This window comes from Telopea speciosissima, chromosome 11 (assembly GCF_018873765.1).
Source record: "Telopea speciosissima isolate NSW1024214 ecotype Mountain lineage chromosome 11, Tspe_v1, whole genome shotgun sequence".
Taxonomy (NCBI): Eukaryota; Viridiplantae; Streptophyta; class Magnoliopsida; order Proteales; family Proteaceae; genus Telopea; species Telopea speciosissima.
This window is the reverse complement of record NC_057926.1, coordinates 47,958,122-47,979,336: the sequence shown is the minus strand read 5'-3', so window position 1 is coordinate 47,979,336 and position 21,215 is coordinate 47,958,122. Positions and strand designations below refer to the sequence as shown.

Genomic DNA, 21,215 nt, shown 5'->3' with positions numbered 1-21,215 from the left:
CACAACAGAGAACTGTAGGATCCGCACAGGTGCAAAATTATTTTCAATTCTAAGGCTAAAGTCCAAGAAAATCTAAAATAAATGTTTTGATCACCATCAGATCCTAGGGTTTTGAACTGAAGCCCCCAAACAGTAAATGAGATAAAACTCCCAAGGGGGATAAAAGATGGGAGTGACCCAACCAGCATATTAATTTCCAAAAAGGGCGAATTAAAATCTCTTTTCTGTTAGCAAATGGAGCGAAATCTTCGAAGATGGACCTCCAACTCCCGTTCTTTTGACAGGATTTGGAAAGCCATCTATTTTGATGTTAGCTCTAAGCTCCAATTGCCACCCCATTGTAATGTTTTTGACTCCCCCAGGAACAGACTAGTTGTAGTATCCTGGGCTTTGTCTTTATCCTTGCTGCAATCCCCCTTCCCTTCTTCTTGAGGGTTGGGTGCAGCACTTTCTTGTTCTTTTTTCAACGGTATATTCTCTATTTCCCCTTTTGGGGCTTTGGTAATAAATTATTTATTCACCCAAAAAAAAAATCTCTTTTATGATGTATTTAGAGATTGTTGAACCCTAACTTATCCTAGCATGTGGGACCTTGTTCCTCTTCCGACAAAAAGACCAATGGGATGTACATGGGTGTTAACCGTAAAACAAAAGGCATATGGCAGTATTGAAAGGTACAAAGCCTGGATGGTTGCAAAAAAAGGCTTCACCCAGACCAATGGTATCAACTATCAAAATACATTTGCTTCTGTGGCCAAGCTGAATTCGGTTCAAGCAGTACTGTCATGTGCTGCCAATCTTGGATGGAGTCTCCAAAGCTCGATGTTAAAAATGCTTTCTTTCATGGAGTTCTTGAAGAGGAAGTGTACATGGATATCCCTCCAGGCTTCTCTCCTTCTACAACCAGTAAGGTATGCAAGTTGAGGAAATCCTTATATGGTCTCAAACAGTCACCATGGGCTTGGTTCGGCCGGTTCCTAAAAACCATGCAGAAGTTTGGATATCGATAAAGTTACGCTAATCATACCTTGTTCATAAAGAAGAATGACAGTAAGGTTACTGCTCTTTTTCTATATATTAATGATATAGTAACAGGCAGTAATGACACAAAAATATCCAATTTGAAAGCTCAATTGGTGAAGGAATTTGAGATCAAGGATTTTAGACCTCTCAAATACTTCTTGGGAATAGAGGAAACAAGATCCAATAATGGTATTTTTATTTCCCAACGAAAGTATGTTCTTGATCTTCTTAGTAGATGGTATGCTCGGATGCAAACCTGTGGATTCCCCTATCGAAGTCAATCATCAACTTAGCAGTAAGGGTGGTGATCCGGTCGTTAAATAGGGAAAGATATCATAGGCTTGTTGAACGACACTAAAATTGTTAGAAGAAGAGAAGAACAATCCTTTAGGCTGTAATGCTTGAATGATCAATTAGATCAGCCAAGCTTTTATTTATAAAGAAAGCTTCATAGGTAAAATTACACTGCTACCCCTACTCTAACTGACTCTACTATTTAGGGCCATTAGAGAGGGGGAAAAGGAACTATAACAAAAGAAGAAATTACATAGTAAAATCCCATGTATACCCCCACAGTATACACCATACAATTCAACACTCCCCCTCAAGTTGGAGCATAGATATCACTCATGCCCAACTTGGATACAAAAGGATGAAACAACTTCCCACTCAGCCCCTTAGTAAACATATCAGTGAGCTGATCTTCAGACTTCACGAAGGGAATACAAGCAAGACCACTCTCAAGCTTTTCCTTAATAAAATGTCTGTCAATCTCCACATGTTTAGTACGATCATGCTGAACCGGGTTGTGAGCTATGCTAATTGCAGCCTTGTTGTCACAGTATTGCATCATCGGAAGAGAAGTAGGAACACCAATGCCTTAAAGTAATCCTCGAAGCCATAACAACTCACAAATACCTTGGGCCATTGCACGAAATTCCGCTTCGGCACTTGATCTAGCCACCACATTTTGCTTCTTGTTGCACCATGTAACTAGGTTGCCTCCAACAAATGTGCAATACCCTGTAACAGACTTACATTCTAAAGAGCCACCCCAATCAGCATCTGTATAGGCTTCAACCCTCAAGTGATCATGTGGAGATAAGAGAATTCCCTTTCCTGGAGCCGCTTTCAAGTAGCAAAGAATGCGAAGAACAGCCTCCATATGAGTGGAATAGGGATCATGCATGAATTGGCTTACCAGGCTCACAACAAAGGCAATGTCGGGTCGTGTGTGAGATAAGTAGATCAACTTTCCCACCAACCTCGGATAACGACCTTTGTCAACTGGTTCCCCATCGCATTCCTTCAGCCTGATGTTAGCTTCTAGTGGAGTTTCACTTGGATAACAGCCAAGCAGCCCTGTCTCTGATAAAAGATCTAGGACGTATTTCCTCTGGGAAAGATAGATGCCTTTTGAAGATCTGACAACTTCAATCCCAAGAAAATACCTTAGCTTTCCTAGATCCTTGATCTCAAACTCACGTCCGAGAAACTCCTTAAGATGATTTATCTCCTCACTGTCATTTCCAGTCACAACTATATCATCTACATATACAATAAGGATTGTGACCCTGTCACCATGACTCTTGATGAACAAAGTATGATCAGTATTTCTCTATTTAAACCCTCGTGGGATCATTCATCAGTCTTTCTGTTTTGATATACCCCAACAAAATGGTGTGGTAGAAAGGAAGAACCGTCACTTGATGGAAGTGACTCAGTCCCTTCTCTTTGAAATGAAAGTGGATAAATCTTTCTGGGTTGATGTAGTGTTAACTGCTTGTCACCTAATTAATCGTATGCCTTCCTCTCTTTTAGGTAGTGGCATTCCTCATGCTTTACTTTTTCCTTCGGACTCTCTCTTTTCATTGCTACCACATGTCTTTGGGTATGTCTGCTTTGTTCGAGACCATACTCCGGGGATATCTAAGTTAGATCCCAAAACCATTAAATGCATTTTGTGGGTTATTCTCGTATTCAAAAGGGGTATCGGTGTTATTCTCCTGTTCTTCGTAAGTATTTTATTATTGCTGATGTTTCTTTCTTTGAGTCGCAGTCCTATGTGGATGAGCCTTGTGTCGATCCTTCCTTGTATGAGGTTATTCCTCTTTGTGTTATTCAGCCTCCTTTGCGACCTCTTGTTGTTCAGCCTCCTTTGCAGCCTCCTGTTGTCCAGCCTCCTTTGAAGCCTCCGGTTATTAATGTTTACCGCCGTCGTCCAAGGTAAGAAGATGCTGACCCCATTGATTCTCCACCTGCTGCCACGTCTTTGCGGTCTGTTGATCCTTCCCCCGCCCCTATCTTTTCTGCCTTGGACCAGCCCATTGCTCATCGGAAAGGTAAACGTCGGTGTGTTCAGCACCCTCTATCTTCTTATGTTTCTTATTCTGGTTTATCGTACCTTTCAAACCTGTCTTTCCACTCTTGCATCTCATCCTGTTCCTAAGACAATTGCAGAGGCATTATTTATTTCTAGCTGGAGGACAGCTATGGAAGAAGAATTGCAAGCTTTGGAACATAACCACACTTGGGATCTTGTTCCATTGCCCCCTGGGAAGTCTACCATTGGTTGCCGTTGGGTCTATGTAGTCAAGGTTAATGTTGATGGCTCTCTTGCTCGCTTAGTGGCCAAGGGCTATGCACAGGTGTATGGTATAGATTACTTGGATACATTTTCTCCAGTTGCCAAGCTATCCTCTGTTCGTATCCTGATTTCCCTTGCCGCCTCTCATCCATGGCCTATGCATCAACTGGATGTTAAGAATGCTTTCCTCCATGGTATTCTGCAGGAGGAGGTATATATGGAGCAACCTCCTAGGTTTGTTGCTCAGGGGGAGTCTGGGTTAGTTTGCAAATTGAAGAAATCATTGTATGGACTGAAACAATCTCTGAGGGCCTAGTTTGGCCGCTTTACAGAGGTAGTACTTGAGTTTGGTTTGTCACGGTGCAATAGTGACTACTCTCTTTTCTATCGTCAAACCAACACCGGTAAGTTTTTTTTTTATGGTATATGCAGATGACATCGTGAGTACTGGCGATGATTCTACAAAAAATTGATAGTTTGAAAACTCATCTACAACAGAGATTTCAAACTAAGGATTTGGGAAAATTGAAGTATTTCCTAAGAATTGAAGTAGCTCAATCCAGGAAGTGAATATCTCTCTCACAACGGAAGTATACTCTTGATCTGCTTACAGAGACTAGGATGCTAGGATGTAAACCTCTTGATAATCCAATGGATCCCAATGTCAAACTTGCTGTAGACGAGGGAGATGCTCTTGATGATCCAAAAAAAGTACAGAAGGTTGGTTGGAAAACTGAATTACTTGACATTCACTCGGCCTGATATCTCATTTGCGGTCAGTGTTGTAAGTCAGTTCATGTCATCTCTTAGTACTCCTCATTAGGATGCTGTCATTCGGATTTTGAGGTATCTCTAGAAGGCTCCAGGACGTGGGTTAGTGTATACTGATCATGGACATACATGAGTTGAGGGATTTTCATATGCAAATTGGGCCGGATCCCCAATTGATCGGAGATCAACTACAAGTTACAGTATATTTATTGGAGGTAATCTTGTCTCGTGGAAGAGTAAGAAACAAAGTGTAGTGGCTACATCAAGTGCCGAGTCAGAATATCAAGCCATGGCACATGCTACTTGTGAGCAGGTTTGGTTGAAGATGTTGTTGATTGAACTTGGGTTTGAGAATTCTACACTAATGTAGTTGTGGTGTGACAACCAGGCAGCAATACATATTTCCTCGAACCCCGTATTCCATGAGAGAACTAAACATATTGAGGTGGATTGTCACTTTGTGAGAGAAAAACTCCAACAAGGCGTAATCTCTACAAAGTATGTCAAGATTGGAGAACAACTTGCTGATATTTTTACTAAGTCTCTAGTGAGTGGGAGAGTTGACTACATTTGTAACAAGCTGGGCATGATTGATATACATGCTCCAGCTTGAGGGGGAGTGTTAGAAGGGTAGAAAGGGCATTCACCCTTGTCGGGATCCCTCTCTTCCCTCTTTTTGTTTTTCTGGTTTCCCTTTATGCCCCTGTACAGGATTCCTAATATATGAGATATTTTCTGGGCTCTCTCATTAACGAGAGTTCAGCTTGCTCTCTCTTCTTATGTTCTTCTTCTTTCTCTTCTTCTTCTTCTTCTTCTTCTATTTCTCTGCTACTAACAGACTCCAAACTCACTCCTACCAGGACCCCGCATAATCGGTACCACCACTTAGTAATGGCCCGTTACTTTATACAACTAGAGGTACACTATAGTGGGCTTGACCAACATTTTTATAAGAAAATCAAGTAAAAGAAAATCCAAATGAAGCAACTACATAATCCAAAATTATTCAACTCTGATACCTTACCCAAACAGAAGAATTTGTAAAATGCAGCATAGCTGGTGTCTATCATGGGGTATCACGGGTACATACAAGGATCTTCAATCATTGAAGCATAGAAACAAAACAAACCCTGATAGCAGACTACTTACAGAAAACTCACTATAAACAACTGGTCTATTGAATAGTCGTTGGATATTCTTTTATAAATTCAAATGACTGCAATTAATATGGACAAAAACATATATCAATTTATGCCTACAAAGGGAAGAAAAGCACCTTGGGATCAAATGGACGCGAATCTCTTGATTTCTTTTGCTCATCTGCTTTGAAATTATAATATGATAGGCAAGTTGTGCAGTAAGGATCATTGCATGCACCCAATGGTCCAGAATTTAATAAATGTCCGATATTTCTGGTGAAGTCAGTGTTTGACCAGTCTTTTTCTTCCATCTCATTAGAAGGGGGTAATTGGTCTTCCATTAGAGAAGGTGACTTCTGGCCCACTATCCCATCCATAGGCTGAGTAAAATTTCCAGGGCCCCTCCTAATAAATAATGGGCCACTCATTTGTATGGAGGAAGTTCCTCTATTGCTCTGCAAAGGACCAGTATGACTTACAAGGTTCTTTTCACTTTCATATGACTCCATTGAGTTCATTTGTATGGACATCGATGCACTACGATTCATGCCTTGAAACCTCCGAAATTTAATATCTAGAGGTTGAGAATTAGCATCTCTTATGAGCAATTCATCTTTCTTACCACCATCCATTCGTCACACATCAACTGCATGAAAATGTTTATTAACAAGGGGGCACAAGCAAGAATCGAGTAGGTAAATTTGAAAATCAGAAAATGGATGACCAAGATAGAATATGAGCCTTTTTTTTGATAAATAACTGATTTTATTGATAATAGAAAAGAATGAGCTAAAAAGCTGAATATGATGAGTTAATTCACTAGTTCTACAGCATATTGAACATGATCATTCCAGATTAGAGTTACTTAGATATAGTAACAATCAACTAAAACTTGTCAATTTGAGACTGGCCCCAAGCTCAGCATTATGTAAGGCCTACAGGCCAAACCTTAAAAGAAATCAACAAAGAGTAATACTTCCTTTAATTCGTAAAACATGCCATAATAGATTATATGTGTGACACATATTGCCGATATAATATACATAAAATGAGCCAAGGATTTAGCAAGCAAATCCCAACACAGCCCCAGTCAGGCTCATTTAGTTAAACCAGTTTAATTTGAGGCTCATGATCAAGTCACCAACTGCAAAACAATGCTTACATGCAGCTCAAACTGAGCTTAAGACCAAGCAAAGCTAGCTTGGGTCATTTACAGACCCTAGGTTAAGTTTCCTAGGGCAAGAGTGTCTGCATTTAGTTTTCTAAAAGCTTCATGGCACCCACCAAACCTGTAATTTCCAACTTTAATCTTCATTCGTCACATAGTCCCAATACTGCAGTCTTTAGCAAAACCACTGTTAACACTATAATCAAGCATATGTGGCTCTTTATTTCACTTCTTTAGATGCGGTTGTGCACAACCATCCTTCTGCACCAAAGGATATATAATGATCGCCATTTTAGATACAAGAAGGTCCACCCTATAACTTACAGTGGCTGCCAGAATTTTTTTCCACAGTTCAGGGAGGAGACAGAAGCCAACTACGTTTTCTCACCAGAGGACAGCTTTGGATACTACGTGAACATTATTTTCAACTTGCAGTTGGATACGAAGGATGTATTTCATGTTCTTTGTTTCATTTCATTTTTATATATTTGTACTCAAATGAAAGCAAATATGAGGGGAAAATGTAAAACACAATGAAAGCTATAAAACTTAGCAACAGAAAGAAATGGAAGCAATAACTAATAACAACATTCTTTTGTCTGGGCAGAAATGATGGAAATGGTACCTAACATTGCAGACTTGATAATGATTCAGACAAGGTTGTTAAAAAAGATGGTTTTCTTGAATAAAAAAGAGCTTCTTTTTTTTTTTTTTTTGGGGGGGGGGGGGAGGAGAAGAAAATAATTCTATAATTGAGTATTTAAGCAATTAACTAATTAAGTCATAGAACCAGTAAATCACTTGACAGTTCAACCAATGAGCTTCACTACTTGTCAAAAACTGTCTCCCATTGGCAATAACAAACCTACAGAGATCAATAGGTTACAATAAAACATGGTGGCCCCAGTTCAATGGAAAATGGAACAGAAAGAGATGATAAGACAAATGATAGAAACTACAAACATAGCTGAAAATTGATAAATGATAACCCAATAAAACCCCACCAGGCACTAAGGGCTTCTTTGGTATCACTTTTCATTTTCATTTTCATTTTCTGACACATAAACATTTATACAAGTGTTTGGTACAATTTATGGACCCTATTTCTATTTACAAAACATCTAAATAATAGAAAACACCCCCAAAATGATAATAGACTAGAGTCTATTATGGATTATGGCCAAAATCTTTTTTTCCTTCATTTTTTCGCTCTTTAATGAGCATGTGCTCATATGACCCAAATATTTGGTCGTTAAAATATAAAGGCATTCTTCTTCTTCCTGCAACGAGAACTCTGGTTCTGTTCAAAAGAATACCCGCCCCCACACTCTTCCAGAATTCTTTGTTTTATAAACCCCATAAACCCCCGTCTCATGTCGGTGTTGAACTATACTGTTTCTCCAATTCATCCTCCTTGGATTGTTCTCACCGAATTGACAAGCAAATGGTGGGGGAACTGGGGTGTCTCTTGACTCTCACTCACACTCTCTCTCCATAAGCTGTATACAACTTTCAGTCGACCTGCAAAATCTGTAATCTTCATTTTCCTTCCTTTTATACATTTATCCAAAACCATGTTTTACACAGCTCTACCAAATAGAAGCACATTCATCTCAGTGAGCCTAAGAGCAAGAATCCAAAGACCTCCAGCAAATGCATCTCTTCTTCACTCCAATCACATCTTCAGCTTTGACCACCAGAACAGAAGAGTGTCATCTTCCTCAAAAAACAGCAAGAACTCCATAAAACCAAGAACCCATTTTGTGAAACCCATCATTATAAGCCCAGACCAAGTCCCACCAAAGAACAGCAATACCGAGAGGAATGACAGAAGAACAGTCTCTCCAAGTTGGCCGTCAACAGATGTCGGTTCTATGTGGGTTTGGGTATTGGGTCCAAGGTTTCAGGCGCTTTCCATGGTTGATGCTCAACTTGCAGATTGTGCAGAACTCCGCTAACCTACCCATGGTAGCCAAACCACTTTTTGGGGTAATTTCTGATGCTGGATACATTGGCGGTGCTCATAGAATACCCTATATCTCCATTGGAGGTTCGTTGCTTCCCCTTTGTATTTTTCTCGTATTCCTTTTTTCTTCTACTAGTCTTTCTTGTTTTTTCTTCATCTTTGTATCTTTGTATCTTTGCACTTGGTCATTGAACTAGTTCAAAATCAGATTTTTCAGTAATCCCTCATTCCCCTTTGTGAAGTCCATTTCTACTGTTTATAGTTGATTTGGGAAAGAAGATAGGTGATGAGAGAATTTCTTCACCCATTTGTTCAAAAATGTAATAAAATTTATTTATACATAGGTAGTTACCAAACTTATTTTTTCATTCTACAATCGATTATGTTTAGTAGTTACCAAACAGTTTTTCATTTTTTATCAAAATGGTTTTTAGTAATGATTTTTTTTAAATAGGCCATAATGAAAATGAAAAGTGATACCAAAGAGGCCCTAAAGAATATCTTCATGGCTTGTGGTGGATCAAGTCAAACAGGCTATAAATGCTATTTCTTTAAAATAACTTCTAAGATAGGAGTTCAGATTGTATATGTTGTACAAAAAAATCAATTTGGCTTCTTTAGTGATTTGTCAGATTGGATATAGGACTATACACATTGGTTTTTATTGTGAATTTTCCTCTTTTTTTCCCTGCAAACAGACACCATTGTTAGAGATACAGTAACTCAGCTATTTTCATCATTGAGTTCCCATACCATGGTGTGTGTATCCATAAATTTTTATCGGTAATACTGACTAGAAGCCAAAAGGTTAAGGAATTGCAAAAGCAAACTTGTCAATACCATGCATGATGGCTGAACTATCAAAAAAAAACTTGTATAAACATCTCCTAAAGGGGGAAATGGTATTATGAGAAATTGTATAAACATCAACTAAAGGAGGAATGATATTCATGAATTCTGTTATGAATGAAGAGCAACACATCTACTTTTAAATGTACTAAAATCACCCAATTCCATGTCCGTAAGACTGTATCTCTATGTTCTATAAAATTCAATCAGGACAAAGCAACACATCTTGCAGACAATCATCATAACTTCCAAGTTCAAAACCATTGAGAAAAAACCATGTTTCTATTTTAAAATTTTTTCATTCATTTTAAAATTTCCATTAGGCTACATTTGTTTCAACTTTCACAGAAAATGTTTTACAGGAATCATCTTACGGAATGCCGAAAAATTAATAATGCAATACAAGAAATTTTGAAAACAACTAACAATTTAATTTTATGGATTTAACCCACCAACCAAAAAATAAAAGTTTATATTTTGGCTAGTCATAAAATTACCACCCATAGATGACACTAACCCCATGGTGCTTGGATTCATTTCCACAATGAAACGTGCCTAAATATGCTTCCTTATCATGCACAATCAATAAAATCACATTAACAAATTTTATAACTACAAATGTATTTTCAAGGAAATGAATCCAAGCACTCTGTGGTAAATGCTGAAGCAACAACACCTAATGATGAAATTTACAGAGAAAACCACAACTTTTCTGGAATTTAACAGCAGATATACCTGTTTCTAACAGAATGTCGTCCTGTGTCGAATCAATTCGGTTCCAAAGCTGAGTAGACAGGATTGCAGAGCAACCTATTCGAGTTTCTTCAGAAGGAAAGACAAGAGGAAGAGGGAGAAGTAAGCGTCAAGAGAGAGTTCAAGGATGAGACCTATCAAGAATGACCAATTTGCGATCAGATATAACAAGCAGAGAGAGACTATAAGTGGGAAACTTTGACTGAGAAGACGTAGTGGTCGGTCGAGATCAGAGACATTCCAGAAGGATGAGACCAAGAGATTAAGGTTTGAATGTCGTTTAAAAGATTAATTTCTCAGTTTTCCATTTTTCTTGTAGGTTGTTTACAGGGTAGGTAGGACTGTGGGGAAGAAGATTCCTGCATACTTCTTTAATCAGTTTCATGGCACTCCGCTTTGGACTTCAAAGTTTGGAGTGACTCAGCGTTGAAACTGACCCTTCTTTTTTTTTCAATCTCTTCTGTCGTCTGCGCACGCGTCCACTTCGCTACTTCGCCTTCAAACGGCAACTTGATCTGGTAATGTTGAGGTCCATGGTTTGGCTATGGATATCAGCACCGTAGTCCAGCGATATGACTTCAACGATTCGGTGATTTGATATTATTTCCCTCCAGGGCAAAAGGTTTTCTGATCGGCGGTGCAGGTAAGGGAATCTATGGTCGGGAATAATCTGATCCATGGAATTGGTATCAATAGATCTTGCTCGTTAATTGAATTCCAAAATATTATACGGTTTTGAGTGAAATACGATACTTAATACCGAAAGAAAAAAAAGAAATACGATCCCAAATACACTTCCTCTCTCTCCCTCTCTCTCTTGTCGAATGCTTCGTTCTCACTTTTGTTCTGAAGATTGTATCTCGGATTGAAGGCTAGGGCTTGCTCGGTTCTACTAACAAAACTCAGAAACCAGATCTCTGTTGCCTCTCACGCAAACCTCTCTTGTACTCCGGCCAACCTCAAACCTCTCTTCTTCCTCTCGCCTGGTTCTGGTTTGTGCGCAGCTGAAATCAAAAATGGGAAAAATACCCATCACGCCTCTAGGAACGACCTGCGTAGCAGAAATCAAACAAATCGAAACTTCTTTTCGTTCAAGCATCTGGTTCCAAATCAGTCAAGGTTAGATTTACAGTTCTCTCGCACAAACTCACTCTCTCTCTCTCTCTGTTAAGAATAAAACCTCTTATGTTGCAGAAGAAAATGTTAGATTTTTTTTAGTGATTTTTTGTAGCCTTCCTGTCACAAACTCGATCTCTCTTTGATTTGGAACCAGATGCTTGAACGAAAAGGAGTTTAAATATGTGTGTGTGTTTGTGTTCATGTTTCATCTCTAGAATTACAACAAATGAGACATTTTAGGCCTACCTTAAAACTTGTTTCAACAGAAAAAATGTATGTATTTGTATTGAAAATATACATCTACCTCCTCTCTTGTCCCAGAACTAGTATCCCTTTCTCTTGAAACAATGGGGTGCTTGTACACAGTTCCATAGCTGCCCTGCCCAAGTTCTGTTGGATGTGTCAAAATTCTTGGTTTCTGAAATTGAGCTTGGACTGAGAAATGGTAGCAGAAAATCCTGCTCCATAGAAGTTAGAACATTAATTAGTCCCTCCCTGGAACTCAAGCACTGTATTGATGTCCAATTTTCATTGTGTATCTGAGTGTTCTTCATGTTGGTGCTCTTATTGTTGTTGTTCCTGTCTTTCATTTCTTTATTATTGGGTTTCTGCCTATTTTCTGTTTCTAGAAATGAAGGTTTTGAAAGTATTAAAACAATTTTTTTGCTTTGTAACTTAGAATTTCAAATGTCCCAATCAAAAGCCAAACTGACACTCGATGTGTTAAACTAATTAGGTTTAGATTTTAGACAAGATTGGGCTGCTTTTAGCATTATAAAATACATGTTTTTGTTCAGTCTTCTGCATGTGTCTCTTATGGCAAAACTCTTAAAATAATAAGAATAATTTGTTTTTGTCCTTAAAGTGCTATATACTGTGACTGAAACAGCGTTTACACCAATTCATCATCTTCTCCATAATGCCTCATCGTTATAAAATATTCTATATCTGAATCCTTGTGGTGACTAATCAGCTTCAGTTTCTAATACTGAACACTTGAACCACTTTCTGTTTACAAGTGAAATGGTTTATGTTTATGGGTATGCAAAGTTTTTGTCTTTGCATCCATTCTTTTCTGTATCAGTTTGCAACCCATTGGATGAGCCCCCAAAATCATACTGGTTGGACCAATCAACTTTATGTTGAAGGACTTTCTTTTGTTGTCGTACTACTAGCATCTCAATGGGGTCGTTGGGGTTATCTCCAGGTTTTAAAGGGTTGTTGCAGGGTTGCTGTACCTGTGTGTGTGAGAGAGATCTAGAAAATGGTGCGAAAACACAGGCTAGGCATGGTTTATGAAGGTAGGTGAGTCTTTAGCTCAAAAAGGAAGAGCACCCGGGTTTGTTCCTAGGAGATGATGGTTCGAGTCCATCAAGACTCTAATGTATTCATCAGTAGGTTCCTTATTAATGTCTGTATTCATCAGTAGGTTCTCTTCAATGCCTGTGGTGAACCACACAAGGCTCAGGTTATTTGAATTGCTTCAGAGGTTTACAACCACAGATCATTTACAGCAAAAGATGTATGACCCAATGCCTAGTTGATTCTCAATATGGTTTCTTGTATAAATCAGTTAATTCTAGCTATGTTCATTTTAATTTGTGTACTCAAATAAATAAAACTAGTTGAGAAATATTTTAAAATAGATTGAATAAACTATACAGAGATGTCTGTTTCTTGAGTTATCGTAAACACTGTGCCGGACACTTCAAGTTGTTGTTGTACCAAGAACAAACATCACTGTTGTTGTTGGATCTGATCCTTGATGAATTGTAATTTGAATATCAACATGATACTGCTATCTTGGATAAGTAGATTTTGTTATGATGCTCCCCTAGTCCCCACAGTGAAATAGAATGGGCATCAGTTTATGACACATACATAACTATTCACTTGGTGGCCATGCTCATGAGTCAATAGAATGGGGCTGCAGCAGCAGTAGCAGGGGAAGGACTTCAAACACAAAATGCTGCAGCATGGTCCAGAGGCTCAATTGGGGCTACAACAGCAGCAGGGGAAGGACTACAAACACAACATGATATCCAAAGAAATTTATAAAATGAAGTAATCTTCCCAAAGGATTAAGAACAAGTCTCATTTATGATATCCAAAGAAATTTATAAAAACTGCATTACTAATTCAATAATGTAATAACTCCCCTCAATAAAATTAACACGACTGATCATACAAGGAAGCAACTAGTTCATATGATGAAAGGCCAAGAAACTAAAAAACAGACTAGATTGAATCAATTCAAGATGAAAAATCCCCCCCTCTTAGTTTCAATTTTTTTGGTCAATCTCTTTCGACCTATGTACAAATAACAAGGCTAACATTAGATGAAATAGAATCGATGAAAAACACAGTAAAACCAATCTATCATACACATTGAAATGGAAACTAAATGTTCAAATATCATCCAAAAGAAGAAACTACTAAACTCTTAAATTCCAAATGGAAAAGACTATACGAGTCCCGATGGGTTCGAACCATCATCTCCTGGAAACAAACCCAAGTGCTCTTCCTTTTTGAGCTAAAGACTCACCTACCTCCATAAACCATGTTAGTTAAGGTCTAATAAAAATTTAATGAATCACACAACAAGGAATGATGTAAAGAACAAATAGAGGAAAAAACAATTCAAAAATATACATTGATTGCGCAGGCCACAGTTTGGTTCAATCTTACAAAAATGTAAACTTATTAGATGCCTTGTAGACAAGCAAGGATAGTTTACCCTATGCTTGCAGTTTGCACTCCTTGTGTGTACTAGCATGAAAATGAATCCATGTTGAATCTTAACTCACAACTCGAACTGGGTATGGGTATCCTTTCTTACAGCTTACACGAAGAGCCTCATTCATAAATGTGAACTCCTAAAATCAACTTGGTTATGTTGCTCACTCTTTGAACAAAATATGCAGATAAGGAGACAGACTCAAGCAATTAATATGAACAATGATGCCTGAGACAGTGAGCCAAATGGTCCATGAAGAATTCAGTGAAATTGCATTTTTCCCACAGATGAAAGAAGAGACAGGCTTCTCAATTTTAACTAGGAAATAATTTTGTTTTAACTAGGAAAAATATGGCAAAGGCTAAGAAAATCAATCCTCTTTTTGCTATGTCACAAGATTATGGATTAATCTCTGAGATAATGGAGGAGATGAAGATCTTAAACACATGAAGACTCAGGCTGTGTTTGGTATGCATTCTTGGAATGCATTCCAGGTAGATTTCGCATTCTCGGACGATAAAAACTTACGAAATCGCCCCGGAATGCATTCCAAGAATGCATACCAAACACACCCTCGGTGTCCCCCAGAAAAATACCAGTAGAGAAATACCATGTATGCAAAATCCTATTGTTACATTGTAGGTGCAGAAAAGCATTTCCTAATCCATTGTCATTCTTCACACATCATTTCCTAAGCCAAAGTCGTTTCAGTTTCTGGTTCTTATCTGCATTGTAAAGAATGCAATAGGAATCATTCATGAATCCTCTCTAGTAAAATTACATAGCCACTACAAAGACATTGCAACCTCAAAGGATTCACATGGATTGGAGTGTAGTACTACCCAGCATGGGGAGTCCAAATTTGAGAGAAAAGAAATAACTAAAGGTAGGTCGTCCTTCCCCAGTTTTGGTGTTTTCTACTACCGCAGTGTTTTCTACCCGTCTTTCTCATTTGCTATTTAAGGCTCTGCAACAAACGTCTTCCTCATCAGAGTACTTAGAAACCATCACACGTACAGAGAGAGAGAGAGAGGGAGAGATGCAAATTGGTTCCACCAACGATTTAGGGCAAATGGTTCCACCAACAAACATTAATCAACAAAAAGCATTTAGGGTTTGAAATACTTACATTGAGAAGAGGATGGAAGAAGATGAGAGGGGCAAATGGTTCCAGCAACGATCCTCGGCTTCCGATTTGTGCGAACAACAGAGGTTGCAGAGGAGATGAAGCAGAGGAGAGGAAGAAGACAGGAGCCTTCACGGTTCCATTGCAGTGAGGAGATGAAGAAGAGGAATGGAAGGAAATTTCTCACTGTTCACTGTTCCCTCGGTGCTGTTCAAGTGTTGTTCAAGGTTCCATGGCGGTGAGGAGATGAAGAAGATGAGAGAGAAGTAGGGATTTCTTTTTGTTTTGAAACTTAAAACCTTTCGTTTGTATTTTCTGGTCGGTTTGGGTTTATGGTTGGCTTGCGTTTGCTGTGCTCATAAACCGGAAATACTACCACTGTTTAGAGGATTTGTAACTTGGACGTTGGATATGTATATTGACAGGTGTCAAGCTCACAGCTGCCAGCAGGAAGATGGCAGGAACCTACTCGGCAGGAGAGGATCTGAATCCACTCTGCTGCCATACTGTGGCATGTTTGTTTTTTGGTAAAGACTGGAGCCTGGATTTAAGAATCGGTTGACTCGAATTGGGATCGGTTGGTTGTAACTCATTTTCTTTATAATCCATCTCAATTGAACCGAATCATGGGCTAATTCCAGAATTCTACATCGATTCGATTTCTGAACCGGATTACTATGTGTATATCCCATACCCGCATGAGATCGAGATGCACAACAGACAGGTATCGATCAAGGATTGTGGTGAGTAGTTCTAATGGAGTCGACTCATTGACACATGTGACAATTGGGGATATTCGATTACATTCGCTGTTTAGGTTGGTAGATTCGGATCAAATCGGAATAGAATTTTAAATACATTTTCAGATCCAAGACTTAACCATATTAAATTCGGTCCGGATTGGTTTCGGTTATTTGGTCCGGATCAATTCCAGTTATTCGATCCGGCTCCGTAATTCGATACTTGGTTAATCGTTACTCATTGACACCCTTGTCGACTCATGGACACCGAGCCGAAACCGAAATGTTCTCATTGGATTGCTCTTGGTTTCTCTAAAAACCACATCAAAACCAAAAAAACCCGAGCCGACCCATTGACACCCCCTTATTGTGAGTTTTTACCTCAAATAAAAACTCGTTCAATTTTCTAAAATCTAGTTTGTTTATACAGTATGATAAGGGCATTTGGATAGTTCAAATGGAGTCAACTCATTGACGCATGTGACAATTGGGGATATTCGATTACATTCGCTGGTTAGGTTGGTAGATCCGGATCCGATCGGAATCGAATTTTAAAGACATTTTCAGATATTCAGATCCAAGACTTAACCATATTAAATTCGGTCTGGATCGGTTCCAATTATTTGATCCGGCTCCGTAATTCGATACTTTGTTAATCATTACTCATTGACACCCTTGTCGACTCATGGACACCGAGCCGAAACAGAAAAATTCTCATTGAATTGCTCTTGGTTTCTCTAAAAACCACATCGAAACCAAAAAAACCCGAGCCGACCCATTGACACCCCTTATTGTGAGTTTTTACCTCAAATAAAGAGGTATCAATGTTTTCTGCCCAATACCTTGACCACACCTCAATATCAATGATTTTTTTTGGGTAAGAAGTTAATGTCAATGTCGTCCAAATTACTTTTAGGTTCATGATGACCTAACAAGTAATTAATTTCAAACCATATCAAACTGAGCAGTCAGTAGATATGCTTTATACTTTACTAGGCATAGTGACGCCTAACAACCCGAGGCTGGCTCAGGTTCTCATACGAGAATTCTCGTACGGGTCTGAGCCACATAGATGGGATCAGGCTGTGGAACCCACCTCCCTTGGATTGCATCTGTGCAGCTAGGCCATACGCGAATGGTGCTCATACAAGAACCTGAACTCCACTCCAACAACAACCCCCCCCTCCAAAAAAAATATTCTAGAATGACAAGATTATCCGAAAAGATGAATGCATACTGCCTACTGGGAAGTAGCCAAGGACACAAACCAAATGCCGGTATCCTCATTCATATAATCCAACTATTATCTTAAGAAACAGAAATAAAGTTACTGTAGAGACCACCAAACTCATAGACCTTTACAGTAGAAAAAAAGTTACTACAGTGACCACCAAACTCTTAAAACCTTTCAGTAGAACAACATTATAAACTCTTCCATGCTATCTCTGACCTAGAGACCTTAACCTCAGCTTCATACATTGAATTTTCTGCGAGCAAGAGTCGAATTCTACTTATATGGTCTATAATTACTATAAAAAAGTAGGTCCTCAGTTCTGCCCAGTGAACCAACATACCCCCTTCCAAGAAGTTTCTGAAGAGAGATCAAGAAACAAAATTAACAATCATAGTATGACCCACAGAATCTTTTATCACAACTACCTGGGGTAGGCTAGAATACTCACAGATCCACCCAATTATTATCAAACTGAGTTTTCTCTGCCTATTGGATTTCTACAGCTATTTCTGCTACAAAACTCTATATAAATAGAGGTCTTTTTTTTTTTTTGGGATAAGACACTAGAATTTTCTTGTATCCCACACAAATAATTAAACAATAAATGAGACCCATATCTAAAACGAAAAAATTGAACAACCTCAATTCATTTGTGTGGCAGCCCTCTATGCTCTATTTATTAGGAAAATACTTTCTTTGCCATTGATTCCATAGTGAAACATCCGCTATATCTTTGGTATCTATAGGGTTCAAGCATGGAGCCAGGCTCACCAGCACTTCATGCATTAAACAACCACTCTTTTTATACAACAAATAAATATTCACATTTCCCCAACTTTCCTAATTACAAACCCCATACATGACAAGCAAAACTGAAATCACCATCTCGTTGACTCTCTACTGCTTTGTCTACATTAGAATCTGTCATTCATTGTTCTTGTTCCTTTTGACTTCTGCCATTTACCACCTATGACAGTCTTTGACATCTCTAGTTGTCCACTACTCTACTAACAATATGCATGTCATTATTTCTTTTCATTGCACACATAATTCAACAATCATGTTTTTGGTACTTTCCTAATTATCACCTTTATACATAACAAGCAATAATTGAAGCCGCCATCTCTTTGGCAATTTTCTGCTGAGACATTTATGTTCCTTTTTCATAAACTGCTATTCATCACATATGACACTCTTAGGCAGATTGGCACCTCCAGTTGTGCACAATAATTATGGATATGGGTATCGAAATAGGCTTGAAACAGAGAATATGGACAGGGATGCAACATAGGGCTTGAAGGGAGAAAATAAAGAAAACAGGACTAAGATCAGCAAAATATAATGGAAATTGAGTTGAAGCGATAGGAGGCACCATAAGATTGCAACCCACAGACATGGGATTTCTCTCTAAGTTTAAAGAGTGCAGCTGAACAGAAGGTGTGTTTCTCTCACCAAAACTCAACTTCTTGATTCAGGAACCCATCAGCAATGAGAGAAAAGGAGATTGGCAGTTTTGTTTAGCCATATAAAAGCTGCAGTTATGGGCTTTGATGATTTCCCTAAACCTCATTCTCAGAAATCCTGATCAGTATCTTGGATTAAATCCAAGAGTTTAGTCATTCCATGGTAGCCCCAGGTTACAGAGAAAATCAATTGCTAACATGGAGGCTCTATATTCTTATCCTCCCTATATAATCTAACCGATAGCCTATTTTCCCCTTTCTTTGTTGCTGCCATAGGTTTTGAAATACTTCTATACTGCTGCTGGATTAAACATGTTTAAAGAACAAAAAAATAAAGTATACCTGCGGTGAAGATGTTGTATCCAAAATGCAGTGGTCTTCAGAGCTCGTGAACAGGGTATTTTCAAGCTTCAAAAAATAAAACCCACATCCAATCATTCACAAGGCCAGAAAGAGCGAGAGAGCGAGAGAGCGAGAGAGAAAGATAGAGAAAGCGAGAGAGCGAGAGAGAAAGACAGAGAGGAAGAGAGCGAGAGAGAAAGAGAGAGCAGCAGACGTTACCTGTTGCTTCTCCTGCAGGTTGTTGATGACATTCCAAGTGGGAAGCACGAATCCGCTGAGAACCCTAGGAGACTGAGGGGAGAAGACGAAAGGGTGTTTTACGTTTTTTAACTGTATTAGTTTTTTTTTTTTTCAATTATAAACAGGTATTTCTTTTTTAGTAAGAGAATACATATTTCGTATAAAAAAGAATACGTATTTAAGTGTATACCATTGTATACCAAATCAATGCATCATATTTAACTGTTTTAATCCTACGGTCCGAAAACTACCCCTCACAAGATTCTTAAATGGGGTGGACAGACCAGGAAACCCCCGCCCGTTAGGGCAATTAGCTTCTTTTAATTAGTTTTGTTTTCCATTTCTCTTTTCTAGTAGAATGTACATAGCATTAATAACTAATTAATATAAGATATTTAGTATAATTAGTTAACTAACAAGGCATTGTTAGCATTAATTACATCATCATTATTGTTAATTAATTAATTCCATAACTAGTTAAAATCTTTAAATAATTTGTTTAATGACTGAGTTTTCCTCCACCCACGATGAATGGGAATCCATTCACCACGGGAGTGTGGATGGGCGGGAAAAGGCATTGGAGGGTATTTTGGAAACATTCTAAAACCCTCTACAAGGAGTGGGAGAACCCTAGGATGGTGAATGAATCATTCTCGTCCCAGTGGAAAAATAACTCTCTCCTCAGTTTAATTAGGACATCATAAGGTATCATTTAATTCTAGTTGTAAGTCGTAACTAAGTGCAATTAGCGTTCAATAGTGCATTTACTTAATCATTTAGCATAATATAGTAATTTAATTAGTGTAATTAGTTAGTCGTATAACATTACTACAATGTTAGTATAACATACTTTCACATAACACATGCATATAGTATAACATACTTATACTTAGTATACATATATGCTAGTATAGTATAACTAAGTGCAATACAAAAAATAATTTAATTAGTGTTCAATAATGCATTTAATCAAGATAATGACTCGTTACACTCATTTACCCTCATTCGATGTGAGTGGACATGATATACGGTGGAAATCACACCCCTCGGCGACTGCAACTATTATAGTATATATGTGTGCGACGTGCTAACGCCACGAGTATTTATTCATACACCTGTCAGAATTTTTAACATAATTTTTTTAATAGTTTTCCAAAAATAAGTAAGCGTAAGTGTGGGTTTATTGTAGGAGAGCTTTCAAACATATATTTCTTACAATTCTTAAGATTGCAGAATTAATTTATTGAGATACTAGAATATTTGGGATGGTGAGGAACCTTCTATCAGTGATGGGTTTATATTACACTACATATATTCTGACCCTTGTTAAAAAATGTGAAATGTAATTTTTAAATCCCATTGTTTCTCAAGGGTTATGAGATCTACAATGGATATTCCTATCCATATGCTTTGTCTCTAATATGGGTGGATCATGGAAGGAAGAAAAGAAAGATTCATTTGAATAGTCTGGAACCTAGTACAGTCTGTGTTCGATCCTTGGTCCTTATGTAAGACCATACGAGGTTTCGAACTTAATCAAATTAATCTTTCTTCTATTCTTTCACCATTTGTATGTCATTACCAAATATTATATATAAATCTATACAAGAAATAAGAAAGATTCATTTGATGGGTTTGGTATTGACTTTATATATAAACTATCACACCGCTAAAATTTACATAAATATATTATCAGTGTAGTGTTATATATAAAGTTAATATTAAATTTATCAAATAAGTATTCCGATTGTTAAAAAAAATGTGAAATGTTGTCTCTAGATCCAAATGTTTGCAAAAGATTATGAGATCTACAATGAACATTTCCTATCCATATGCTTTGTCTTTAATATGTATGGACCATGGAAGGAAGAAAAGAAAGATTTATTTGAATAAGTCTGGAACCTAGTACAGTCTGTCTTCGTTCCTTGGTCCTTATCAAATGAATCTTTCCTCTATTC

General features: G+C 38.0%; 1 protein-coding gene across 1 annotated transcript in view; it reads right to left on the bottom strand.

The window, feature by feature from the left end:
• Positions 1-10,440, bottom strand: part of LOC122646424 (probable cyclic nucleotide-gated ion channel 20, chloroplastic) — a 79,017-nt gene extending 68,577 nt beyond the window's left edge. Inside the window, exons 1-2 of the mRNA XM_043839977.1 lie at positions 10,239-10,440; positions 5,658-6,166 (exon numbers count right to left, since the gene is read on the bottom strand). Of these exons, the coding sequence (XP_043695912.1) occupies positions 5,658-6,152 (495 nt within the window). The 5' untranslated portion in view covers positions 6,153-6,166; positions 10,239-10,440. The remainder of the gene's footprint in view (positions 1-5,657; positions 6,167-10,238) is intronic.
• Between the last annotated feature and the right edge of the window lie 10,775 nt (positions 10,441-21,215).